The sequence below is a fragment of the Eucyclogobius newberryi genome, unplaced genomic scaffold (assembly GCF_026437365.1).
Source record: "Eucyclogobius newberryi isolate DKJ021-1_F unplaced genomic scaffold, fEucNew1.0.hap1 SCAF_20, whole genome shotgun sequence".
Lineage (NCBI taxonomy): Eukaryota > Metazoa > Chordata > Actinopteri > Gobiiformes > Gobiidae > Eucyclogobius > Eucyclogobius newberryi.
In genome coordinates, this window is record NW_027315835.1 from 15,332,783 (window position 1) to 15,360,779 (window position 27,997).

Genomic DNA, 27,997 nt, shown 5'->3' on the forward strand with positions numbered 1-27,997 from the left:
TGCTGACAATGTGCAACGTCTAGTCGGAAACTCATTTACGGGTCAGACGACACCACATGAACGCATCATAAATCCAGTTGGTTTAAACCTACAGCACATGCAGCTCATCACGATCCAGAGCAAGTGCAGCCTGTGAAACACTTGTGTCTTCTGTTTGATTTTGATAAAACACCATTTGAATAGCTTGATTTGAGGAAAGACAAGCCCTGTTACATGATAATAAATACAATTGTGTGTTCCTGTCACTCTTCCTCACAAGAGAAATACAGCTCCCCGTTATCTCAAATCAGAGCCAAGAGCAGTGCAAACGGGCGGTGTGCACATTCTGGCGTACCCGAGCGTTCAAATAAAGCACCATCAATGATTTTATATCAGCAAAGACGGCGAGGTTTGGGTAAAGCTTTTGATGTTTTGATGGTTATGGACTGGTTTGAGGCTAATGGGCTCCGCCTTAATGACATGCTGTGCACAAACTGACACACGGATCATTACAATGCAGTAAATAAAACACAAGTCTCTCTAAGTATGAACAAATGGCATGTAATATTTTTGTAATGTGAGATAAACGAACCGCTTTGACAATATACATTTGACTGTATGTTATTTGCGGTAATAAATAATATACATCTTTGAATTCACCGATCAAACTGCAATACTATAAATGTTGGTGTGAATTGTTTGTGAGAGTAGTTATTAGGACAAGTTATGTATTCTTGTTTATGACCCAAAGTTTAAATGGGTAAGATAAGATAATCCTTTGTCCACACATAGGGAAATTTCATTGTTGCAACACAGGTAGATACAGAGGTAGATACAGAGGAAAATAACAGATCACTTATAGGAAGTTTAAAAAAAACTCAATAGAAGAACTCTTATAAATAAAAACTCCTATAGACAAAACCTCCCATTTCCTAACAAGGGATAGAGGGGGAAAAATGTATAAAATAAAAACAGCTAGCTTAAGATAAGATAATACTAATAATAATGGAAAAATAAACTCTTCTCATCTGATGGAAGACAAAAATAAAACCTTTTTTCTGGTCTCTTTTTGCCCTTGCTGTACTTAATGGTTCGTGTCCAAGCCCGTCTTCCTCAACGCTGCCCTTGATTTGATTGACAGCGGTGCAGGGACGAGCAGTGACCTCCGGCTCTGCTGACACCACAGCTTCTGAAGAGGGCTGCGAGACGTGACTCCACATCTCCAAGTTCAGCCGCGCCTTCACCTGGACTTGGAACTAAGGACACTGCGGTACAGAGACCGATACTTATTAGCCGGGAAAAACACAACTCGACAACAAAAAGTTAAGAGTCGACCCCTTTTATTCCCTGGAGACACAGTATGCACAACACGATCCAGAATCAGTGTTTTTTAAAAGCATCTTCATCATATTTTTTACAGAACAATATCTACAATGTATACATAATCACAGTTTGTTTATTCCACATAACAGAAGGGGGAGAATCATCGCACAGAAGAGTGATCATACGAATAATTTAATGCCACAATTATTGTACAAAACAAACGGGTGATTCTTAGTAAAATATTATGGAGATCAATTGATTCAGCTGGAGCCTTCTTTGTGTTGTTCTAAGCCTGGATAAATATAAGGAAACGAACAAATGCCACCGCTCAAACCCTGTGTAGCGAATCTTTCTAGTTGTGCTAATGATTTCTGTATCTTTTACTGAGGCACCAGCACAAACGTAACACACAGATCACATTCATTGACAAAACAAGCAGCTGCTGCTCAAAGGGTCGGAAACAAACCGAATCAAACATCATTAAGTAGTATTTTTTTTTTTATAATAATAGCATCAAAATGATTTGCGCTTTAGGATGAGAAAGTTGTGACATGTTTTCTAATAATCTTTATCGTCCTTCGCTCCTGACAATCTTTGGGTGAACACGACAAGAACAAGAGCTTTGTCTTAAAAACGCATTTGATCAGACACTTTTCCAGCTTCTGACCGATTTGAGGAAAGATTGATCAAATATGTGCCACCCAAAGTAACTAAAGTAGTGATAAATTGTGTTAATTTTGCTGTTGACATTACGCCTTGTCCATAAAGTTCACATTGCGTTTGACCAATTCTTGTGAATGTTTTAGGTCGATAGGAACTAAAATGTCAAACTTGTTTCGATACCAAGGAATAAGCTCAATACCAATTTAAATATCACAATAATAGAAAAAAGCTTTTATTTTTTTGAATTATTTTTAGACAATACTGTGATATTCAACAAAATAATAGCAACTTCTTTATCTTACCACACAGTTTTATCATTATATTATTGTTTTATTTGTCCCACAATGGAATTTCCCCATTGTGGGACAAATAAAGGCTTACCTTATCTTATTTTAGTTTTAAGCCAGTTCTGATCAAGCAGAAGATCATTCCATTTCTTTTTCAGTATCGCCACTTGCTGAAATGAGTATCTAGTTTGAATCACAACCGAAACACCCAGCCGCTGCACCACCTTCTTTAGGCGAGTGCTGTAGTAGCCGCGGTCAGTGCACATTTGAATGCACTGACAATACAGGTCCTGCTACATTAAGCATTCCACACTGTAGGTCGCCTCTAAGACCGATTAAAACTTTTATCTCTTCATTTCTACACGGCCCCCGTGGCGAAGGGAAGGAGACGGACCAGTAACTATTCGTGACCCGTAAAGCCAGCGTCAGATTGAGCTACAAAGAGTCCAGAGACTTATCTTCTCCGACAGCGGTTTCGATCACATCAAATGCTTACAGCTTACACATTCTAAACCAGGTTGCTCGTCATGCAGCTTCAACGCGCCAGGTGTTAGTACGTGCTTGTAGTTCAAAAGCTTTAAAAGTCTTAAGGTCGATTTGGAGAATGTCCACGAGCCCCGGCAGCCGAAACCTCCACCCAAACCCCCCCAGAGTGCACACATGCTTTGTAGCCATGGACGACACAACAGTCACAGTCATAAAACCACGTCATCTTCTGGCACACACAAAAATATGAAAATAAAATTGTAATCTAATAAAATGGGGAGCAGAATTGCACTTTGTCCCTGGATAGATTTCCGTCTCTCTGGGCTTTCCTGAGCTACAGCTACAAACCCTTCTGACTCTGGTTTTCGATGGACTTCGTTGAACAACAGAAAAAAACATCAAAAGGAATATTGTTTGTAGGTATTGACACACACAGTGCAAGAGGAGCCAAGACAACATCAACTCTCACCGCTCTCACAAACCCTTTGGCACGTTGTTAAAGCCCATAAGCATTTGTTTATAGACGAGGGCTCGGGTTTAAACTCCAAGCGCAGCCAATCAGAGCGCCGCTTACTTCTGTGTTGACGAGATCAAATACTTCATTATTAGATGCAGACAGCGCGCAACGGTCTTATTTTTGTCACAAGTAGTCTTTGGGGAAAATACAAAATTTACTCAACAAAAAACAAACAAAAAAACAAACAAACAGTTGGATAAAAAGTAACATTGTTTCAGTAGTTCAGAATCAATTTAGTTTTCTACAATTCAGCCAAACTAGTTGCAAGACAACAGATGGTATTGAGTGAGATTTTATCTTGCAACCATCTAAATACATAAATTATATTCCCTTTTGTTCTACAAGCATAACATTTTAGGTAATTGTCAATTTTGTAAACATAAATTGGTGTAAAAATAAAAATAACTTGGAGTTTTGGACGTATACATTATTGAATGTCTATTGATTCAGAGGTGAAAAATCGTGGCTTTTAACATTCATTTTCTTTCGTATCAATGGTAAGTCCTCAAACTGTTGACTATAAAACAGTAAGAATTCTATCCATGGGTTTGTTTCCTGTTTGAAGTAACATTGAGGACTTTTCACCATCCAAAAGACAGCATACTTTGTTTTAAATTGTTAATTTCAATGGAAATGGTCCACATTTTTCATCATTCTGAAACCCATGGGAAAATTACACGAGCTTCTATTTGTATTGAAGTTACCACTGAAATAAACTACATTTTCACATTCTCATTGAAATGCAGTTGTATTTGTGAGCAATGGGAGTAAAACAGAAAAGCAGCAAAACTATTCAAATCAGCAAGAGACGACTGAAATAAAAGAATGATCATCAACATTTAAAAAATAAAAATCATCTTAGTTACAAAGAATAATAAATTAACATTCACCTTTTATACACGTCCCCATCCTTCAGCTTTGCACACATTCATAAACTTCTTCAGGACTTGGCTTCACTCAACTTTGCAGGTGCTTTTTCCCCCTTTCTTGCTTGGTCCTTTAAGTGCTGCACAAATAAAAAAGGAGAAGAATGATGCGGGTGGCGCGTAAAAGCCACAAATGCGTTTCATCTCTACGGATACGGAGTGTGGCGAGATAAAAAGCAAGAATACATTTGGTTTGTTGGCAGGTGGACTTTGGGGAAAAGAGGTAGCGGGAACTTTGCAAGAGCCGTCGTCTTTTGTCACGTTCCCAGGTAGATTCCGCTGTACATTCAACATGGAGGAAGGCAATTTCTGAAGATGATTTTTGCAAGACTCTGCACACAGACTAGACATGAGCCACAGGAAGAATATTTCATTTTCACAGATGGCAGTTCAAGTATGCCCAGAATCAAAAAGACAAGCTACTGGCACTTCCAAATCTCTAATTGATTTCTCCAAATACAGAGTGCAGGAAAACGTTTTAAATTGGACATGGTTTGAATTCCCTTAAATGTTTCGAGGTTCTTGACTCCGTTTTACTTCCGTCTCGCGTTGTCGTCTGGATCTCGCCGTTGCTTGATGAGCCTCTCGATCTCTCCTCCCAGCGTCTGCAGATTCTCCTGAAGCGCAAGGAAAAGAGAGATTTATGCAAAACATTGAGGTGGAGTTGGTTCCTGCACTTTGCATCTCATTTGTCAATTAGTTGTCAATAAACTGGAGGGGTTATGAAAGCAGCCAAGTCTTAATTTAGGCTTGTTGATTCACTGTCATTAATTAATACTTCCCGTTTACCGTCAATCACTTTCAGATCCAGAAAGAAGACTCTGGCAGAAAACACTCCCACGCTACGTTTTATTTCATAAAAGAGGTCGTAGGCCGACTTCAAGTTTGGTTTTAAGAATTTAAACGGATGAAAAAAAAATAAAAAAAAATCAGATAAATCAACAGAAGTCATAGGTGTAGCTAAAAGACAATAAACTATTAGTAATTTAACATTTTTTTCTGACAAATTGTGTTCCAAATTCAGTTTTATTTTGAACAGTTTTTATAAGCAGACATTTTCTCCTCTGCAGATAATCAGAGACTACACTTATTTACACCTATGGAGATAATTGTAGCCTTTGTGATTGGCTTAAATACATAAACAGTAAATATTAAGCTATGGAGTACACGGATGATACTCAAGAAAAACATTACTACAAAACAATATTACCTTCAAAGTACATGGTAGTGGGCCAAGAAATGACTCAAGAGTGAAACAGTATTTGGGGAAACAACAGCTGGAGTAAGAGCAACTGGATGTCACGTCTGATTTGAAGTAAACGTAACTTGAAGGACAGAATATTCATCATATTGTCAACATATAAAGCTTTCCTCGCAGTGAAGAGTAAACCTAAACCTTTACGTTTGTAACCAAGTGCTGCCCACGTCTACAAGAGCAGATGCTACAGGAGTGGATTATGTTCCTTCTGCGTCAACAGTCAATTTCAATTGTTTTTCTCTCTAAAATGTCATGGAGCCCAGTGTCATGGCAGCTGTCAGATTAAAGACAGACATCACGTTGACTCGATGGATTCTCAGTTGAAATATTTGAGAAAGACGGCTTCAAAATCCTTAGAACTCGCCACATATTTGTCATTTCCTCCCATGGCACGTATCGCTATAGCAAACACGCTGCCATACATTAGCGACATTAGCGAGGGACTGTTTTTGCGCTGGCATTCAGTCTCATTAGAGCCGCCGAGGGAATGCCAGCGATGTGGGAGGAGAGGGACAAGAAAGTAAAGTCAAAAGAATTGAAAAGAAATGATGTGGGAGGCTAAAGACGCACCTGGGACATCACTTTTCCTTTTGAGGAATGAGTGCGTATTTTTGGCTTCGAGTAGTGTACAGGAACTCGTGTGATTGAAATGTGCATGTGTTAGTCATAGAGTGCACTTTCTCTGGTCCAGTAAGTGCATGTAATGGTCCACAGCTGCCCAGTGGCTCATTGGTCACTGGCATGCAGCTCGCACTACTGCAAAAAATTACATCCACGCAATGAAAATATGGATTTGTTTCAGATTACGACACCCAGCTCAATTTGGTCTCATTTTGCATTTAGATTCTCAAATATGTATATTTCCGCACGCGTTTTCATAAACAAATATACAAATATATACGAATATACAAATGTAGTGATGGTTTCTGCATTTGAAAGCAAAACTGATATGATCATTTTGGGTGTTTTTTATTGCGATTCCTTTGGCTATAATATTCTAGAGTATAGAATAAAGTGCATTTATCTGCATGGATCAAATCATCATCAAATCAATTTATTTTTGTAAGGCCCAAAATCACAACAACAGTTGCCTCTGAGGGCCACAGGGAGAAATGAATCAACAATGTCTGTGGTGGCGATGGAGTCAGACAATGTCTGTGGTGGCGAGGGACGATGTCCCAGGGTCCTCTGTCCTTAGACTCTCCTTCTCGGCCAGGAAAAACTACAAAAAAAACCTCTTTGGGAAAAAAGCGTAGAAACCTGGAGGAGTTCCAGTGAAGGAGAGATCCGACTCTCACAGACGGACAGACGGACACAAGGAGACTGGAGCTGGACCCACTCTTCAGGCAGAAGAGGGACCGTCTGAGTCGAGCTGGACCCACTCTTCAGGCAGATGAGGGACCGTCTGAGTCGAGCTGGACCCACTCTTCAGGCAGAAGAGGGACCGTCTGAGTCGAGCTGGACCCACTCAAGTGGAGAATGTTAAGAAGTGCACTTTTGACTTTTCATTGTCATGCGGGTGATACACATAATGCAGTAAGCAGGACTTCATCTAAAAGGTCTACAGCCCTAGTTCATTTGCCTCATAAACTTAAGTTTGATCAATCAATTAAAATCAACAAAATGACTAATTTTGAGGGCATTTTGAAGGAATTATATTCAAAACAGCAGAAAGGAGAAGGCATGGAGGGAGTTAACTTGAGATTTGGGAGAGAATTTAGAGTTTAATCTGCCTTTTTACTGATGAATACAAACATTTGTCGGTTTAAATGTGTAATTGGGTAATCTCTTGAAATCCTGTGGTCTTGTCAGAGCACTTTGGGTAAAAGTGCATGTTCAAATGTATAGTTACCCAATAGTTAGAGTGCTTTTACCACATTATGCACCTTTTAGTCGACTAATCAATGCACAAAGCATGATTTTAGCTGACCAAGATTTCTTTAGCTCCAGAATGAAAGTAGTTTACAACTTTAGATGATTGATTACACATTATTGACCACATTTGGGTACCATTTCCTCCATATTCATATAAAATATCTTGTAAAGATGACGGACCCCCTCTCCCTCCTGGATGAGTCACCCTCGCTGCCTTTGTTTCGAGTGTTTCAGGCTCTACAGACTTGCCCTCCATCTGCAAATGGATGTGTGTCACTCCTGGTCACATCTGCAGCCTGTTCGTCCATGGCAGTAAGATCTCTACTTTTGTATTTGTTTGTGTTTGTTTTTAAAAGATAAAGTAGGTTGTTTTTACCACCTAAACATGTCAAGGTAAAAACAACTTTGTCGTAAAAACGTTATGCATTTCATGAATGGAGTAGGCCCTTTCCTTCACCGTGGTTTTGGGGTCATGCTATTTGAGGGGTACAAGTATTATGAGGAAAAAAACATCACGATTTTCTAACTTTTATTCACAAGTACTTCACAAGAACGTCACCAAACAACAGTGAAATCTTGTCTAAGACCATTTATTCCTCAAGTTTGTGATCTACACTACGAAACTGAACCGTCTAACCGTACTTTATATAGCCTTTGCCACCAAAATAGTCACAATTATTATAATTTTTTTCGAAGGATTATATTGGGACGTAAATAGCCACGATCCCTTAACCTAATCATCTTGACATCCCAACTGTGGTTCTCGTTGGGTTTTTGGAGCCTTTTCCTGGCTGAGAACAAGGGTCTAACGCCTCGCTCAGCTCCGGCTGCCGTGTTGGAGCCGCGTTCTTGCAGAGGAAGGGTCACATTAGGACTGGAGCTCTGCAGGGCTGTTGCGGTCACGTGATAACTAATCATTCATCAATATAGGGAAAAGGATTGGGAGGGCTCCTGCGTCCGGCGAAATTTCAACCCAGCGGCACCTCCTCTTGCTACTCTTAATTATGCGGAATGCCTGGTGTGAGTGCGGTGGAGACAGATGCTCCGAACAGTTATCCATTTGTTTGTTTCCTGTGAATACAAGCCAATTTACTTGTCTTTTATTTGGTTTGTTAAATCAAGAATTGTGAACCCCAGTGAGGCAGGTTTAGTTCTAGTATTAGCATACTTAAAAACACAGAATATGGTTGTGACCTGTCAGCAATGTACAAATGCAATAATGGAGTAGGAAATGGTTTCTGTCACTCAAAACCGCACAGACAGCAGTAAGAATCTATAGATATAGCCCAAACCTTTTCAATGTCTTAAAGGGAATCTGAGGGGTTATTGACACATCTTTGGCTCGCCTGTTTGGAAAAGCTCACCTTAAGGGAGGGCGTGCAACAGATTCTTTATCATCTGTCAATTTTTCTAATCTAACTAAAAGTGTATTGGCGCTTTGTGGTTAGGGAGAGCTAAATATTGGCTTAAATAAAAGGATTAATTTCTCTTCTCTTGGATCCGTTTTGTGCTTTGTTACGCAGAGGAAGCATTCGATGTACCATTCGACCTATTGACATTTATCGCACAACAAATGTACCGTATTTTCCGTACTATAAAAGGGACACCGTCAATGAATTGTCTATTTTCGATCATTTTTCATAAGGAGCATTAAGGGAAACAAAACGTGAACCACCAGGTAAGTAAGCACAACCAGAATTAATCCATGTATAAGGTGCACTGGATTATAAGGCACGTCGTTTTGTGAGAAAAGTAAAGGCTTTTATAGTGAAAATATGGTAATCAGCTTTGATTTTTTTCTTCTTCTTTGGCCTTAAATTATACAATCTTAGTTTCCTTTTTTTACGTAGCTATTCTAAGGAGTTGCACTTCTTCTGACCCTTGGCAACTATAAAAAAAAAAAAGAAAGCTGTCTCCATGTTCGTTTTGCAATTGAAACTGTGCTAAGGCAACATTTCAGGTAGATGAACCATTAAATCCAATATTAAATCCTTTTACGGAACAATAAAAAATGTATAGATTTCTCGTGCAACTTTCAGCTTAGACATGCACCCATGGTCTCGCTCACCTTCAGAGTAATGTTCTTCAGCAGCGTGTCCTCCAGCACCGCCTGCAGCTTCCTGTTGATCTCCAGCGAGAGGTCGAGGGTCAGGCCGTGGTCCGCCGGGTGCGAGGTGTACAGGGACGCCATGATGCCCCCTCGGCGGCTCAGGTTGGCCTTGTTAATGTCCGACGCCTCTGACGACAGCGCTCCCGTCTCTTCCCTCAGCACGTAGCTCTGGATGATTCTGTGGGGAAAGAGGCGCGAGTCAAAAACACCTTTAAGGCAGAAGAATATGGTGTCATTTACGTCACCGGAGGGGAAAGAAAAAACACAAAACGATTCACAGGAGGGTTTTTTACTGAGGAATAAATGCATTTGGAGTGTGAAATGCGTCAATTGTAGGCCATATTGGACCCACGACAGTGACACAAAGCATCACCGAGATTTGAATAAGCCAGAAACGGATAATAAAACTTAGCACTTAGCTTAAAATATGACCAGAATACATTTCCATCTGAAGAAGGGAATAGTTTAGTCTGGTTGTTGTGAATCAGGATTTCAAGATTTTAAGGTTAATTGATAATATAGAACAATTGTAAAGACTGAAAAATTATAATCGTGAAATTCTTAGAAGAAAAATTATGTTTTTTGTGAATTAAATGTATAGAAAAGTGAAAGTTTTCCAACTAAATTGTCTTTTTTTTGTTCAATTAAAACAATTGACACAATAATTGTCAAGTGCTTTTTTCCCTTTCTTTTTAATCTTTCTCTTTATGTCAAATCATTCATTATTCAGAAAGTTTGATTTCATAAAGCAGGTCACATACTGAGGAGCGGTAATGTGAAAATGTTGGACATTATTGTCGTTTTGGTCATGATGTTAATAATGATCGTTAAATCGCGATGTTTATTCTCACAATAATCATTAGACTAACGTTTGACATCGTAACATCCCAAGTCGTGGAAAAGAGCTCATCTGACTGATCTCCTTTAAGTAAAAAACAACATCACATATCCGTCATCACAATTAAAATGTATTATCATTACTACCCACATTATTGGCTCTCTTTCACGAGAAGAAACAGAAAACAGATAAACACTGAGCTGCAGGTCAGTCTCAGAGGCGTCCATTTTGAAGTTGTTGGAAACATGATTGAAATGCATGTAGTTGGCTTGGATTTGAGCTGGTTTTGTAACAGTCATTGCAGGCAGTTTCCAGGAGTTTCCATACAACTCTATAAATGTCATAACAAACGGTATTTTCAGCTTGGGCTGTATAAACAACTAGATATTAAACCGATAAGGGTGGGACGAGACACAATTTCCAAAAGGCGATAGAAGATTGGGTCCACGGGAATGAGACGAGACTTCACTTTCACATTTTTAAATTCAGTTTACCTAATATTGTTGCCGACATTGTAACACTGTGATTTGGACCTACAGCTTCAAAAGAGATGCAACTCACCAGCGTTCAATCCAATCCAAATGGAACAAGGTAAAAACAAATCTTACAAGATAAATTTTCACATATGTGCATAATTTAGCGGCAATTTGATCTTGTCCCATCACTACTAAAACTGTTAGTTATTATTTAGCATTGATACTGGAAAAACAACAGAAATCATTTGTCAAAATTAGCATTCTATGTCTAAAAAAGTGTGTTCTTTATTATCATTGTAGCAACAAATTTGGAAATAATTGAGCTTTTGAAGCAAATGACTGAACAGAAGATATGCTGCTCACTGAATAAGTGATAAAAAAGGCGTGGCTTGGCGTGGATATGATGACGGTGGCACCAAGAATAATAATGTTTAATGTGTTTAAAATGGCACAACAAAATAAATACAAATAAAACACAAAGAAGCAAATTATTACAGCTATAGTGAAGTAGAAAAACATGCCAGTGACTTCTGATAAAATAATGATCAATTGTAACCAAGGATTATAATGCCATGCAATATAAGAAAAAAAAAATACATACAAAAATATGTAATATAAATTTATCTAAAAATGTTGAAGCCATGTTTATATTTGAACCATTTATCAGAAGTCAAATCGCATTAAGCATCATTTACTCCTAATTCTACAACTACAATAATTAAGTACTAAATAAACACAGCTAATTAATGCAAGAAAAACAAACATTTATAAAAAGGCACACAAGCCAGAAGCAGCAGCAGCAGCGTGTGGCCACGCCCTCGCATGCGTCCATACAGCGAGCACAGACACAAATATGAGACTTACCTCTAACTAGACTTTACATTAGGGCCAAATTTGGACCTCATTTCCATTTGCGATAGTGTTTGAAATAAACAAAATGACAGAAATTAAAAGACATAGCGAGATGAAGATGTGGTGGAAAGCGTGCGCAGGGAAGCACCGCGATGAAGAATAAAGTAAAAGCCTCAAGATAAATAAGCAGCAGCTTCTGAGGTCAAGAGAATATATCGGCGTTTTAGACAGCGTTCAGTCAATCCTGAAATCTGGATTTGATATTTTGAATTATTTTGTTCAAGAGTAAACAATTTCATTCTTATTTCAAATCTCAATAGCACTAAAGCATGTGGAGCTGCAATTAATCAAGCTTAATCATGATAATAAATATTGCTCTGAACCATTACATGTAACTAATAAATTATAATAAGTACATTCTAACCAATTTAGTTTGATTGTGATTTCATTTATGACAAAAACATTTGCCCAACCCAATGTTTGATTTTCTGGATCAAAAATGTAAAATCAAATACTATCCTGAAAATAAAATGGTGTAGTGTTATCTTGAAGAGGGAGTCTTTAGTCTACTTTCTATAGATTGATCGAACAAGAAAAGAGACGATTTGGCAGGCTCAGAACAAAGATCCATCCCATTATCTTCCACATTCAGCAGGTGCACATGCTCAGCGGCCGACAACAAAACCTTCTCGGCCGCGGTCCGCAGTTATCGCTGATTACATCCTGAACGCGCTCAAAGGCTGCTCCCTGCATAAAAAAAAAACGCCCTCGGACCACTTCCTGCATTGTCCGGATTGTGCTCGGCTTTCATTTGAATTCAGCTCACAGAGAAAGGCCATTTAGGCTGGTGATAATAACCAGGTGTTGAGGTTGAAGGACAGATCGTGCCCTTGAAGAAAGCAGAGGTCCATCTTAAGCCGGAGAATTTACCGTATTGCGCAAAGGTTTGGGGTGTTTTACAGATACACCATTTATGAAAACTTTTTGGTGTAATGTTATGACAAATGATTTCGCATTACTTTTAGTGGATTTATTACATTTTATGGATCCGTCTCTATGAAAAGAACAACACATCTTTGAATTGAATTTAAGTCCAGGTATTAGCTTCTCAATGCTTCAACTTCTTTTGTACCGTATTTTTCGCACCTTTTTTCATGGTTTTGGCCGGGGTGCGACTTATACTTATGGGAGTGTCTGCAGAGCCGCGGCCGAAAAAGCCATGTTATTTTTGTGCCGGCCGCGCGCCGCGGCTCCTGAAACTGCGCCGCTATTTGACCGTGTTTTAGCGCCGTTTTAGACTGCGCCGGGTTACGGTTAAGGTTAGGGTTAGGGTTAAAGTTAGGGTTAGGGTTAAGGTTAGCCATGAGGCTATAACGGGCTATAAGGGAAATGCCGCGGTCCCTGAAACTGTGGCTCTCCAGCCACGGCCTATATTTATACTTATATACTTATACTCCGGAGCGACTCATGCGATATTATTTGTTATTTTCACACTTGCAACCTTATTTCACACTCCTTATACTTCGGAAAATAAGGTATTTTTGTGTGTGTGTTTTTTTATTGTTCATGCCAATAACTTTTACTGTAATAACTTCAGTTACAGAAAGGCGTACAATTTCTACAGATAACGACAAAACGAAAACTTTCCACCTCACATGAATCGTTATCAAAGTCCCTCTAAACTTGTGCTTCCACATTTCTGACTCTATTTCCTCCATCTGCTTGAGGCTCACGCAGTTATCTTGTCGGTGTTCACCAGGGCGTCCTAGAGGGATTGGGAGAAAAAGGCAAAAAGGACACGATTCACATCCATCGAGCAACACCCCCTGCCTCGCTGAGATTTTTATACGGCTAAATTTAGCTGCACAACCGTGGGATTCGCCCTCAATTCTAACTTCTGAATGTAGGCTGAGGCCGATAAGAGCCGACGCTGGAACTGCAAAACGTGCGGAAGGAAGAGACATCCAGGATTTTACTTGGAGCAGAGGTTTTGCGATGGATTTAAGTCTTACTCACTGCGCGGCGCAAACACGGGTGGCTCGAATCTGTATTTGGAGTCAACCCGCATGCTCAGAATGCATTCCGAGCACACGGCAAAGATCGCACAGGAAGGTGAGACGCGATGATGCCAGTCCTAACGCCCTTCATTCACTCCCCCGTCAGCTCGGAATTGCCGAAACATAATTAACAATCCATAGCGGATCTCTAGTGCCCCGGATCCACTCAACTATTAATAGCTCTGACAGAAGTTTGTCACAAATTACTGTATCATTAGAAGTCTGGAGATGAGAGGCGGAGATGGGGTGAGGTACTGCGGCTAAACAAAAAGGTGTCAAAGCAAATATGCACAGTCAAGGTCGAACGGTAAGCACCTTTTAATTCCTAATGGCCTGGCTCCTTTGTATGCGACAAAAGAAACCGCAAAGACAGAAATAGGACTGCACTACGAGAAGATTTGAGCTGTAGATGGTGGAATAAACACTCATTACAGATACAAACAAGTCTTTTAAGTGTTACATTATCTTATTTATTTATCGCAGATTATGTTTTATTTATTTATCGCAGATTATGTTTTATGTATTAGCAATATCGTACATTTTGAATAGTTCTATTTTGTGTGTCAGTGCCGTGGCATAAATTGGTTTCTATATAATCGTTTTATTGTCAGCATTTTCTTCAGCAATATACATTTGTGACAGGCCTAGATAGAGAGCAATGTATAATCATTTGTTTATATGATAATGTATGACAACAGAGTCTGGCTGGACTTTTAAAACTAATTAAAAAAGGAAAAAGAAATTCCCATTATTTATCATTAACTTGGGAAGCTTCATTACAAGCCTGATTTAAAAAGTGTGTGTAATAATGTGAAATTACTTGCTATAAATGAGTCCTGCAGTTACAAACGACTAATATCCTTTTAAAAGTCACTCAATTATCTTGCATGTTGATGAGCTTCGTTAGGAGAGACAATGTAATTGCGCTGAACTTTTAGTGGTAGATTAAACGAGCCTACGATTCAAACTGGATTTCCTTTCGTTGTTGTTTGCCCAGTTTGGTGCCACTCACTTTGTTTTCTTGCGGATCTCCTCCACCAGCTGCTTGATGTGGTCTTCCATGAACTCGATCTTCTCCTGTTTTCGGGCCAAGGCCTTTTGCAGCCGGACGATACGCTCCACCAGCACCGCCTTGTCCACCTCCGGGAAGCTGTCCATGACCACCGCAGACGGGCCCGTCCGACTCTCGGGCGAGGGCTCGTCGACACCGCCACCGTGCCGTACATTCAAGGAGCCTTAGGGGGAAAAAATATGATAAATCATTAATAAGCTTTATTTTAAAAGATTTAGACAATACAGAATGTTGGAAATTATATTGAAAAGGTGAAAAAAAACATGAAAATGGGGTTACCGTTATGATGATTGATACCTGAAGAACTGGAGCGACTGCCCATGCTGCTGGCGTCTCGATCGCAGCCTCCATTTTCAACTTGTTCTAATCTTTTATGAGCTGAAACACATCAAAAAGATAGAAAATTTTGAAATGTGTACGTTTTTAGGTCGATATGAGCTACAATAAAATATCCATAAGGTAAACTACCAGAACATCATTTCCTTTTTAAAGTGATAGCCAAAATACTCCAACTGTTCAGAGGACAGTAGCTTTATTTTGCATATATTTTGTGAAGTCAGACCGACCTAAACTGCAGCCATCTGTCAGTATAAATAAATCGTTTTTAAAATAAGCACATTCTGTAGGACTTCCAGCAGTAATTAATGATGCCGCAAAGAAGGCCGAAAAAGTCAGAGCTATGCATAAATGATGATTAGTCTGAAGTCACTGGAATGCACATTTGAATAACTGAGCCAGGAGTGCGGCTTCACATTATTATTAGTGGCTTGTCAAATTATCGCTTGATAAACGACCGGGCAACCCCCATGGAAATCGTCCCGTCAGTCCAACATGTCATACTGTACGAGGAGTCTTCCAGTTATTGTCGGGTTTAAGAGGGTCTCGTGGCATTCCATTGGCCAATTGGCAAGTTAAATGAATAAGTAGATTTATTGTGACGTAGTCAGCAATGTCACAATATCACATTTTAAATCGTTTTGAGAGGAAACGTCCACATTTTACAGTTATTTGTGCCCAATACAAACGTAATCCTTCATTCACTTTCCTTCTTGCTGTCTGATAACCATTCCTCTAGTATGTGAGGAGCTTTATCAATCAAACTTACTAAATTATTACTGATTACTTATCGATTTAGATTGCATTGAGGCATTTTTTTTCTTTTAAAATTCTCATCTTTTTTCATCTCTTACAAATCTCTTCATCTTACTTACAAATCAAGATCAGCTATTCTGATCAAACAAAACAGCATCATATCATTGAATATAAAAAGCATTTACTAGAAAATCACTTCTCAAATTAACATTTGAGAAGTGCAAATTGTTTAGATAATCTTCCTATCTCTACTTCATCTACTCAAATGAATAATAATGACAATATGCAAAATTTGAACATTGAAATGAAAAAACAAAAAAATATGTTGTAAACCTTCAAGTAAGAGGTATAAAGATAATTTCTTTGCAGTTTTGTGGGTAATTATAATTCTTTAAAAGACATGTTTAAGCACATTTCTGTTAGATTTACATAATATTGTCTAAATATTGTTATCAGGGCAGTAAAAAAAAAAAAAAAAAAAAAGATAAAGTTTTGTCATCATCGCCCTCCCTCAAGAGGAACTACACAGTCCACCGAGTAGATGCAAAATGCTCTCTCAGTGCGTTTCCGCTGCATAATCACTGAATCCCCAAATGTGGCAGCATTAAGCCTCTAATGACACGACCGTCTGCCGCGCCGAGAGAAAACTGTAAAGTGCCACAAACGCTGGCTGCGACGGCTAACCTAGCGTGAGTTGTTTCGTCAGGTCCTTGATGTTGGCGGCTTGTTTCCTTTTCTGCGTCAGGAGCTCGTCTCTCAGCTCGTCCACTTTGGTTTGGAGCTGGGACATTTCTTTCTGCAGAGCGGCCCTCTCCTGCTCCAGGGCCTGCACCTCCTGTTGTCTCGAAACCTGCTCCTGCTTCAGATGTCGAGACTAAATGTGTAAAAAAAAAAAAAAAAAAAAAAGATAAAAACAGTCATTTGTTAAAAGTCGAGGTTTCAATTGCAGTTTTAGGCGCCGTTAAGGATTTTAACAAATGCATGATGAATCAGACTGCATATTAATTGGTTTCCAGGTTGCCATGATACCAATTATTGCACATTTGTCAGTAAATTGATGCTCTCATAGCAACTGCAGGTGGCCCTTACTTTAACTGCCACGTGTGTATTCAAAAATGTAAATGTGGCCTGTTTATCAATGCACTTCAGGTTTCAGCCTCAGAGAATCAAATAATACAATCTTCAAGTGCAGAACGCTACAGCTCTTTCTTGACTGAAGTACCCTTTTCATTTTACTGTCAGTGAACAAGTCGCACTGTGATTGGTCACATTTCTGGCTAGCTTATACACTGGAAATGGTTAGGTTTAAAGTGTGTATTTAAAAGTAGAAATACCAAACAAAGGCATTGTCTGCAAGTGTGAAGGAGAAAAACTGATTGGATTAGACATTATTTGGAAGTTTTTTCAGTGCATTATGACGATGTTGGGAAGTAACAAAATACGTCTGGGATACTAATTTTGAGCTAGTCTTTCACTCTGTGGTTTTAAGGATACTTTATTTTTTAAATCAGAGAAATGTGGTACAATTTTCGCAAGGGCGCATGTAATAATAAAAATAATAATACACGCAATTTATTTATGTGTTATCACGTTGTGCCATTATTATTATTTTTCATTAATTGTATTATCATTATCATCATTAGTCTATCTGATCGTGTTTCATGTGTTTCAATGTATTTTCAATATTCAGAATACTCTTATTGGACCATGTAACAGAATACATTAAAACATACACTTTAAAGCAAGTATTCAATATTCTGTAACTAAATACATTTTCACAGTATTCTTCTCAACACTGAGTATAATCCTCCCGTATAAAGCATTGTTACTGTCACTACATTCTGCATGTTTCTGTTGGACTGACCTTCTCCTCCAGTTGGCGGCTGGTCTCGTCCTGCAGACACTGGAGCTGCGTGTGGGCACTGCTGAGCGAGTCCAGCTGGGCCTGCAGAGTGTTGCTCTCCGACTGGAGCTGGGCGTTTTTGCTGCTCAGTTTCTCGGTGAAGCCCAGCAGCTCGGCCTCGCGCTCCCGACTGCCCGTGACGTCGAGCTGCAAGTCCGTCAGCTGGTTTGTCAAACTCTCCACTTCGTCACGGAGCCTGGTGATCTCCTCCTGATCACTGCAAACAAATAAGTCATAGGAAGTCACGTTTGATCAATGGATACAAAAACATTGAGCTTAGGATGAGAAATGTCTATCCATTTTGTCAATAGCTTCAGTCCTTGACCAGTCAGTATTAATTTATTTTTTGATTTTTTACAATCATTTATATTATGATCTTTTTTATGGACCATTAATCTGAACAGACATTGCAGATAAAAAATATTAGCAAGTATTCTATCCAGTTTCAGCTTTGCCTTTACTTGTTAGCACACTGATTTGTTAGGTTTTATGTCAGATACTATTGTGTACCTAATTTCTTTGTATCCATGAGTGCGTTGGATTTTAAGTACTCGAGATACTTAAGTCTTGTACAGTGAAGTCTTATCTGGGTTGAACAAAACAACAACTTTGAAATAACGAGCTCAAAAACCTGGTGGTGATCAGCGGAAAACTTCACAAATGGTCCGCCAAGATGTAAAAAAAGACGGATCTCTTGCATATATTAATTTAGGTCGACACCAATCTCTTTTTGACCGGTGAAAATAGAAGGCGCTACAGTAAGAGTAGAAACGTTTCAGCGTGGGGCTTTCTGCAAACGACTGGCACAGTCCCACGCTCACAGGGACTCGCCTCCCTCGCTGCCCCTGTGCTATATCTGTCACTGGCCTATCTTTGAATCAGAGACGCAAGAAAAGGCACAAGGACTGCATTAAGTCCTGGCCTCTTAAAGAATTCATCCGAGAAAAATGACAGTTAAACGATGTTCAGTGTTAAAAAGGTAGTGGATGGAGGAGTGTTTGAACATATTTAGCCGTGTCCATGTCCCAAGATGCAAAGGGATTATGTTCAAACCAAATATTGATCAGTTTACAGTAGACAATTACAATACTAATTTAGTCATACAATTTTTTAATTTAGTTAATCACGTTTTAATTTATATTTACATTTAAATGTTATTCACATCCAAGTGTATTTAGTTTGCAAGACTACAAATGTTCTACAAAATGTATAAGCAGTTATTATGGTTATTATAGAGTATCCTGACAACATTCAGACCGTAATATGTCAAGCCAACAGAAATGTGTTAATTAAACCTCAACTAGTATTTTTAAAAACTTTTTTTTTTTTTTTAAATCAGACAAACGTTAAATACAATTTTTTCTAACATTTTTACTATTAACAATATAACGGTACGAGATATTCAAATATATGCATAGCTTCAATACAACATTTCGATATAATGCCATTCTCTGTGTGAGGGTTACTTTGTTTAATGTTAAAGCGTCCACAAACAAGCAATGTAAAATAATGATTAAAGGAGAGTCCATATTCAGTATGAATAATTGTATGAAGTTTTTAAAAAGCAACAAGTCTCACAATAAATCTTCAAAAAAAAAAAAAGAAAACTAAACTATTCACAGCAATATGTGAATTGAACCTAAATTGTGGAAAACGTGGTACTTCATCTCCAACAAGCTTGTCCTGGTGCTCCTTGTTGATTTGTACTGATATGTGTGTGCGCTCTAATGCCAGGACAATCACGGCCGTCTTACCGTTGCTGCTGCTGCTCGAGTTTGGTGATCTCCTCCAGCTTGTCCATCTGACGCCCGATCTCGGCCTTTTGTCTGTTGATGATCTCTCTGTATTTGCTCAGCTCGTCTTCCCAGCGCGGTCGCTCATCCTCTAGACATTTTAACTAAAGAAGAAACAAGCCAAAAAATATATATATAATAACAAATCCAAATTGAACAATCTGAACTTGCCTCATTTGCCCAGAAAGCTTACCTTGGTTCGAAGCGTCTCCAGCTCATCCATGGATTCTTTGTAACCTTTCTTCAGATCGTCTAGTTCTTTTGCTTTTACTCTATGAACCTGTAAGAGCACATTTAATGGTTACTTTTAATACATTTAACTTGCTTCGGCAGAGAGAACTCAATTATGCATTATGTACATGTCACACTTACTAAAATAAACACAAACATGACCTTGTTTCGAAACTCAGCATGACAACCCCTTTAGGAGCAAATGGACAATCTTTGTTGCTCGAGCTTTAGTAATTGGAGCACGGACGTCATAAGAGCTAACATTCATTTCATTTGAACGACAACAACGGACCATTCAAAAATTGGCTACAGTTAATAATGGCAATCTTATCTCTTCTTGAGTAAAAGGGAAATGTGGTAGTAAACGGCAAATGAGCCAGAGAAAGAGGGAAATGGGTTTCTGGGTTTCTGGGAAAAGCACGTCTTCATATTGATCGCTTATTTTTGACACCTTGCTTCAACTTTAAAAAGGGGGCAGAACCAGAAAAACAGGTCTTTATGTCCAGGTCTCATACGTGTGATTATGTACCAGGACATAACGTGTTTTTGGGGTCAAACCATAAATGTTAACCATGACAAAAAAATCGTGCCTTATGATTACATATATTAAATACATGGCTCTATAATGTCAAATGTAGGGGCCGTTTTTGTGATCCTCACTTGTAATTGATCCGTTTGTTCTTGCTTGTGTTTCTCCAGCTCTCCTTTTGTCTCCCTTAGTTTGGCATCCAGTTCATTGGACCTAATCTCCTCCGACTCCTGCAAAAAGGAATGAAACATTAAATCAACTTGAACTGCGAGGTAACTGAAATCAATCGGAATGGTCATAACTGGCAAATCACAAAGGCTGGAATTATTTAGGCAGTGCAACAAGCAAAATGTATAAAATGACTATAAAAGGTGTTCTTAAAAGCATGTTTTTGTATTAGATTTAGCCGTTTCTGTCTCAGTGCGTGAAACCTCTGAATTAAATTTGTTTTCATCATGGTGAACATTTTATACCAAATTATATTCAGCGCAAACTGACAAATCAGGCCATGGTCTGTGCTGGGAAACTCAGCTGGTGGAGTGTATTTTAAAGCAGAGTGAGAGATTAGAGATGGCTCTTTACCACCATCAAAAGGCACTTAGGAAAACTGCTTCCCCCCCTTTTTTTTTTTTTTTTTAAATATGATAAAAGATCCGATTCAAAAATAAAAAAGGTCAAAACAGAGTTATAATACATTTGGCATGAAGATGGTTAAACACACATAGAGCAGTGATGTGTAAGTGTGATAAACGCCACAAACCTGGTATGTTCGGATCATGTCCTGGCAGTTTTTACGAATCTGTTCAGTCTCTTCTTTTGCCTGAGCCAGTTTAGACGTCGTCTCTCTCAGTTTGTCTTTCGTTTCCTACACAAAAGATGCACAAATGCCCTTTTAAAACTCTGCGCACACGAGTCCAAACGGCACAGAACAAGTGTCCTTCAGCAACCTGCATTTGCTAGAAACATGATTTGTTATGCACAGAAATAGAAGCATCCTTAATGATTATTACCTTGCAGCAACATTTTTGTAACCATTTGCGCATACGGTTCATTCAGAACAGAATCACAAGACATCTAACCGTGATTTAAATGGAGTTGCAGTAAACAGGCCGTCTCTTTACAGGAACAACATGCATTTGTCTGCCATGTCTCAAAGGCTTGTTTACAAAAGCAACATTAGTAAATAATGGACAGCGTGTAGATTTTCCATTACCTTGTGTGCATCAGCTTCACTCTTCAGTTTATTTTGGGCCCATTTGACTTTGATTAGATGGGAGTTGATCTCTTCTTTTAATTTTTCCACTTCCCGAGAGAGTCTGTTGACCTCCCCTTCCTAAATACACGGAGCACAAAAGTACATCTGTAACATTCAGTGGACCAGAGAACTGCAAAACAACATTTAAATTCATAACGAATACACAATTCCAGGACCTCAGGGAATTGAAAGCTGTCAGTCATGTTACTTTACATGACAAACATTTTCATATTTACCCTGGTTTATAAACTTAAAGCTGTGCTTCTGTTGTCCCCCCAACCATGAGAATAAGACAAAATGTGGAAAATGTGGCGTTACACCACAAGCCTCAAAATACCGGATCGGACACGGTCAATGACCGACGGAAAAATCTGTTTTGACCGACTCAAAGATAAAGTCTCCGGACATACTGACCGACGTAAATTTTTCGCCGTAATATATTTTGAATTGGCAAAAACGGCGCGGTGAACATACCCACAGCAATTCCAATGCACAAACTGGGCGTGCTACACTACAGTCCACGATTATTGTTGTAGTTGTACTGCGGCGGAAGGCAGCGTAGCGCATGTGCGCCCTGAGAAAATCAGGACGCAACACGTCGGGGGCGTTTGAGCGTCGGACTATGGAAAGTCTAAAGGGAACGTCGGACTAAAGAGACTGACGGCGCTCGGCGTTAAAAAGTGCCGCTTTATTTTGTAAAAGCACCGTAAAATACACCACGATACGCCGAGTGTGATCACATTGGCTTTCCATATCGGACGCTTTGAACGCGCCACCAAAGCGGCCCAGAGGGAGAAGGAGGGAAAGAGAGAAGATACATGTAGTTCCAGAGCGTAATCTTACTTGTAAAGGCTTTTTTTCATTATTCACAAATCTGTTTGTTGTTGGCATGAGGAAAGTGACTTTCTCAAAGTTTCAAGCCCTTCTCCCGAGCGTTACCATGGAGCTCATCTCACTAATAAATTATATAATGCTTAAAAGAAGTTACAATGAGGGGCCAATAAGCATACTTTTATATTATTGAGTCCATTTGTGGCCATTTTATTTTTAAAATTAATATGATGTATTAAAGAGTGGTGAAGTTAATTGTTCAAAAAAAAACTTTTTTCTGATAATTGTGAATAATCGTAAAATAGTGATATTTCTCCTCATGATAATCATGACTAAAATGAATACTGTGACATCCTAGTAACGAAACAAACAAAAGTCACCCAAAAGCTAATAAGACGAGGAAATATGAGGAAGCGTATGTAGCACTTGGCTTCACTGTGACTGAGGTGGAGACGAGGAAAGACCACCATGTCCACTGTGTCAATGTTGGCAGAATCAGCATGAAGCCAAATAAATTACACATCAATAAAACACTTGTGACTGATTCAGAATTAGCCATTCTGAATGTTGACAGGGACGTAAAAATAATTATTTCAAGGCACCATAAATGAAAATGTAACAGGTGTTGTATTTTGAATTTGAGTCATCATTTACTGCCTCTTTTCCACTGGTTCTGACTTGGCTGTACTCGCATCGCGACACACGTACCTTGGCCTCATACATCTGCTGCAGCCGGCCCTTGTCCTGGGCCAGCTGGTTCCCTCTGAGCGCCTGTCGGTCCACCTCTTTAGTGGCTTCTCTCAGCCTCTTCTCTAGACTCTCTTTATCCCGTCTGAGATCCAGGGCCTCCTTCTCCCCTCGGACGTACTTCATCACCATCGCTTCCTTTTCCTGTCGGGCTTCATCGCACTTCTTGTTCATCTGAAGAAAACAGAAAATGATTGGGTTTTTAATTTCAAACAGATGCTACCAACATAAACAGCGCAAAAGCCTCAAAGCTTAATGCTGCTAAATAATATGAGCAAATCAATTAAAGAAATGTTTGTTAAAACCTTTGAGTAATTGTTGTCACTTTTTGTATCCAGTCATTTTTAAAAAAAGGAATGTGGCAGCATTGTGAATCACCATTTATTCAAACACTGTTTTGTATGTGGGCTACTACTGTGTTTGAATTTAAGAGCTCTGAGTTTAAGTCCTGGTTTGAATGCCAAAACATGGGGGAACAAAACAAATCCATTGCATCCTTCAATTCAATGTTGATTGTATTTCTTTATTTTAGATATTTGTTCAGATTTGTACATGTATGCACTGTTAATCTGAAGCAGTGCATCAGATAACATCTAATTAATTGACGCAACATTTCAATCAGGCACAACAGATTTGTACCAAGAAGCACTGGCACAAAAAGAAGGGCTTACAGTGACAAAGTCCACACACTTTTGTTCACTGAACGGTGAAATTAAAAATTGTGAGGTGTAACAAAACTGTCAAGAACAAAAGTAGACAATATGCTTTAGCCTGTGTGGAAACTGAGGCTGGGGAAAATGGGTTTGTCTGCAATATTCATTTACCGTGTGACTACATCTGCAATAACAACAGTTTAGAGTGCTGACTGTGCTTGACTGTGCAGTTATATATTTGCAGGAAATGTTTTGGTCATGCAAAACAAAATGCACTGCGTATCAGATTCAGATTTAAATAATTATTTTAAGCAAAGATTAGCGATCTTACATCATGATTACATCAAAATGCAAGTATTGAATTGAATCTTGGGGATGTTGGGTGAAATCAGACCATGTTATAAATAAGCTGCTTATGAAGGGACTCTGGTGTGCAGTGAGGTGCAACTTGTACCTGCTCCACTCTGTAGGCCATCTCCTTCTGCATTTGCTGAACGGAGGCTTTGGAGGCATGTTCCTGGTGTGCAAGCCTGTCTTTAGACTCTTTCAGCTCTCTAAGCAGCTCCTCCGCCCTTCCCTCCAACTACAGACACACACAAAGCAGACAGGGTGAGCAACTCGTCTGGCAACATTTCAGCCTTGACCACACCTGATTTATAAGCAACAACTACCGTTGAAACTTGGAGAGAAATTAAGTAATAAATTAATTGAGTGAAAATGGGAAGAACAGTATTATGTAGTAAAACAATGATGTTTTAGCCATCAAGTATCCACGCCCTCCCACAGCTTCTGGGACAGCGCAGAATTGGCACTTCACTGCTGTAAATGTGGCGTTTCAAGGAGAAGACGCACTCGCGTTACTTCTCGTCACTGTGGATCACTTTTAGCACTGCAGGTCCCTGACCGCCACACACAAACTGCTTTCTGCGCTGACTCGTACCTCTGTGTTTATGTTTCATTGTATTCAAAGCCCATGGGGTCAAAGCGGAAAGTAATGTGGCACAGGAAGTTACGAAAATAAAAGCAAAACCTTATAAATGTACCTTAACAAGGAGAGACGAGTACAAAAGGAACCAGGACAGAATTGCGGGGGGACCAAAGAGGGACAGTGGGGAGACAGGAGGAGGGACAGAGGAGGGACAGAGGGGAGACAGAGGCAAACATGTGTGAGGGGCACAGAGGCAGGCTGGCCCACTCCTCTGCTGTGCTCTTGTATTTGGAGATTAACCACGTGTTGGCACTGAGCTTTTTTCTGTTGCTCAGACACGTCTGTCACAGGTAATGTGCGCACATTTCTCATGTCATGCGCCCACCTTGACATGGTTCTGCACCCCTCCCAGAAAGGGGCGGACCCCAAAATTTGAGAAGCACTGCTGTAGCCCATAGCACAAAGATGGCACTCCAATGCAAATTAACAGAGCAAAACCTGCTTTTTGTTTTGTTTTTTTGCTAAAAGGGAATATAAAGTCATCAGATAAGAGTTTAACATTTGAATAAAACCAGTCTTTGATTCGCATCCATACGTGAAATGTCATTTATCAGTTCTGGCTGTCCTTTTCATAGGGTCACTTTTCAGCTTAGGCACTGATTAGCTGGGACAAACAGTGAAGCCTCCAGATTTAATTAGGTTTCACCATGGCTGGTGTTTTTCCACACACAATATGCTCTCTATCAATGCAGATTTAACTAAATGATAACATTGGACGTATGAGATGAAAGAGATTCATTTCAGAGATAATATATTTTTAGCTCTCACATCAACTTAAGTCAGCACACGGAAGCACAACGTCATTACAATAATAAACTACATCATGACCCTTTCTAATCTTTGTTAAACAGTAACGCTACCATCACAATTTTAGTTTGATTTCTCGAAGTGGAGCATGTTTTTACCTTGTTAATTGTAGCCATGTGTAGCTTTTCTGTCTCAGACCTTTTTTTCAGCTCTTCTCTCATGGTGTCCTTCTCCGAACAGATGCCCAAGATCAGCTCCTGGTGCCGCTTGTTCTCCTCTAACAACCTAAGCATCCAAGAGACGCACAACACCACTTTCAATTCATTTCACAGGCTCAGGATTGCTGGCAATTTGACAACTCAAGATTTCCTTATTTCCCCCCTTCTGAATAGGCCCATTGTTTTTAGCCAGCCCAAATAGACAAACTTGAAATAATGCTTTTTTTTTCCACTCTGAAATGAAAGATTTAGACATGGAAACTCCACTATTTTTACATATGGAATTAATGTTGCTGTACCTCTGAATCGCCTTTTCCTGTTGTGCATACTTATATTGCACACACTTCTCAAAGGCATCCATGCAGTCCTCCTGCTCTGTGGACAGTCCATTGACGGAGGGGTTTTCCTTCATTCCATTGAAACGTTCATGTTCAGATTTTTGACACGATAAAAGCTCGGACTCAAGTTCATCCAAAAGTGACTCTTGTGAAAGCGAATGCTGAATCTGGGAAATCAGGTTCCGGCTGCAGTCTGTGTCATAAGGGCTAGACAAAATGTGAGAAGGTGCAGGAGTTGTGGCACTGATTTGAGGACTTGATGCAGGAGAGGAAACATTAGTGTCAGAGTCGGGGGTAGATGGGCCATTAGAGATTCCAGATGTTGTCAAGTCAGTGGGCGAGTTGATAGAAGAGCTTTGTTGAGAAGATGAAGCACAGTAAACCGATTCTTGATTTTCCACAGCAGAAGGAGCAACTGCGACTAGGCTTTCTGCGGTAATAATGGGATAATCACAGATATTTTCAGTCAATGAGGTTTCATTTGTGCCCTCAAGAACAGCAGGAGGGTTTTCTTCACTATCTCCTATTGTACCGACAGGGGGAATCAAAGCAGAATTGTTGAAAGATTTATCATTCTCTGTAGAAGATACACTTGTATAGTCAACTCCATCAAGAACTTTGTCGGTCTCCTGGTCCAGACATTCAGAGGGTGTCTCACTAACTGTGTCTGTCTTAGTTAAAACAGCGTCTCCTTCATCTTTCATTTGACTGCACTGTTCAACTTCAATTGTAGGATTAAGAGGCTCCTCATAGTCAGCCTTGGCCGTGCCGTTGTGTGGCACTTCTTCACAAACCGCTTCAGCCTCTGACACATCCATCATGTGTAGATCGAATGGAGGCTAAACCAGGCTCCTCCCTGGGCCCGCCTACTCCTCAAGTCTGGGGAAAAAGAAAAAAATAATTCACCTTGAGCGTGAAGATAATTTAAAACCTAGCTTTATTGTTTTGGCTGTAGTGGAAGGTCTAATTATATCTGTACATTTGAGCCAGTGTGATAAAAGGAAACACATCTTCTTGTGGATAAAGGTTTCTCCAATGTCTTGAGGAGAATGTATAGCTACAATGAGAGGTGTGGTACTTTCAGATGTCGTCATTCCTTAGGTGTGTGGTCTAATAGTACAGTAATGACAACACTCTCGGAAATAATGTATTATGCAGACATTATATCTGATCAGAGTTGATGGAATTAATCTGTACAGTTTCAATTTAATCAGAAACGTATAGAGAAATCATAGCTTTGCATAGTTTTGTTTGGCCATGTTCAAAAATATCAGCGTGACAACAATATAAACACAACATTTGGCTTTAACCATAATGAACCAACCCAGAAGCAACATGTCGGTCTCCTCCCTGATTACACAAATCATGGAGGTGGGTGACAGGTGTATAGCCAATATAAAGCTTGTATAGGCACGTAGTAGTTCAGATGAGAGTAAACATACGATCTAATTGAATTGATCAAATGGCGGTCGTGAGGACGGGAAATTCAATAACGCTCAGACTCATTTTCAGCGTAAAGTGTTAGTCTTTAAGGAAATGATGCCTTTAACAAACTATTCTGCAATTGACAACGACGAAATATAATGAGCAAATGTGCAATACACTGAATACACACAATATCGTGACATCAAATTATTTCCACAGTCTAATTCCTTGTGTTATGCACGGAATGCTGTTTTATTAGCGAGTCAAGCTAGCGAGTGTGAGTGGTGCTTCTCCATAGCCATAACAGTTAGCAGTAGCATCTGTTACCGATGGAAACATATTTCTAATACTGTTGAAATTGTACTCACCAAATGCATTGAATTCATGACTGGTTTAATGTCAACCGAGGCCACAGTGAACTTTGAGCTTGAAGTAAAGCCAGATGATAGTCCCGACAAGGCACTCTGATAGAAGGATATGACACATCAACAAATATGGCCACGGCGAGACGGCGACGGTTGATACTGA

The 27,997-nt window shown here is 39.5% G+C and overlaps 1 protein-coding gene across 4 annotated transcripts; it reads right to left on the bottom strand.

The window, feature by feature from the left end:
• Positions 1 to 1,302: 1,302 nt before the first annotated feature.
• Positions 1,303 to 27,979, bottom strand: ccdc186 (coiled-coil domain-containing protein 186). Of its 4 annotated transcripts, none has more exons than XM_072455935.1 (16): positions 27,838 to 27,979; positions 26,006 to 26,923; positions 25,647 to 25,773; positions 24,208 to 24,336; positions 23,062 to 23,274; positions 21,481 to 21,600; positions 21,028 to 21,132; positions 20,399 to 20,497; positions 19,701 to 19,787; positions 19,469 to 19,611; positions 17,676 to 17,931; positions 16,496 to 16,685; positions 15,017 to 15,097; positions 14,660 to 14,882; positions 9,383 to 9,602; positions 1,303 to 4,798 (listed from the first exon to the last, which is right to left on the bottom strand). In XM_072455935.1, the coding sequence occupies exons 2-16, from the start codon at positions 26,863 to 26,865 to the stop codon at positions 4,715 to 4,717; spliced, it is 2,937 nt and encodes a 978-aa protein (XP_072312036.1). In that variant the 5' UTR covers positions 26,866 to 26,923; positions 27,838 to 27,979; the 3' UTR covers positions 1,303 to 4,714. The 4 variants fall into 4 exon arrangements, with proteins under 4 accessions (XP_072312036.1, XP_072312034.1, XP_072312035.1 ...); XM_072455933.1 differs by having other exon boundaries at positions 14,999 to 15,097; XM_072455934.1 differs by having other exon boundaries at positions 14,999 to 15,097; positions 26,006 to 26,916; positions 27,838 to 27,970.
• Positions 27,980 to 27,997: the final 18 nt, after the last annotated feature.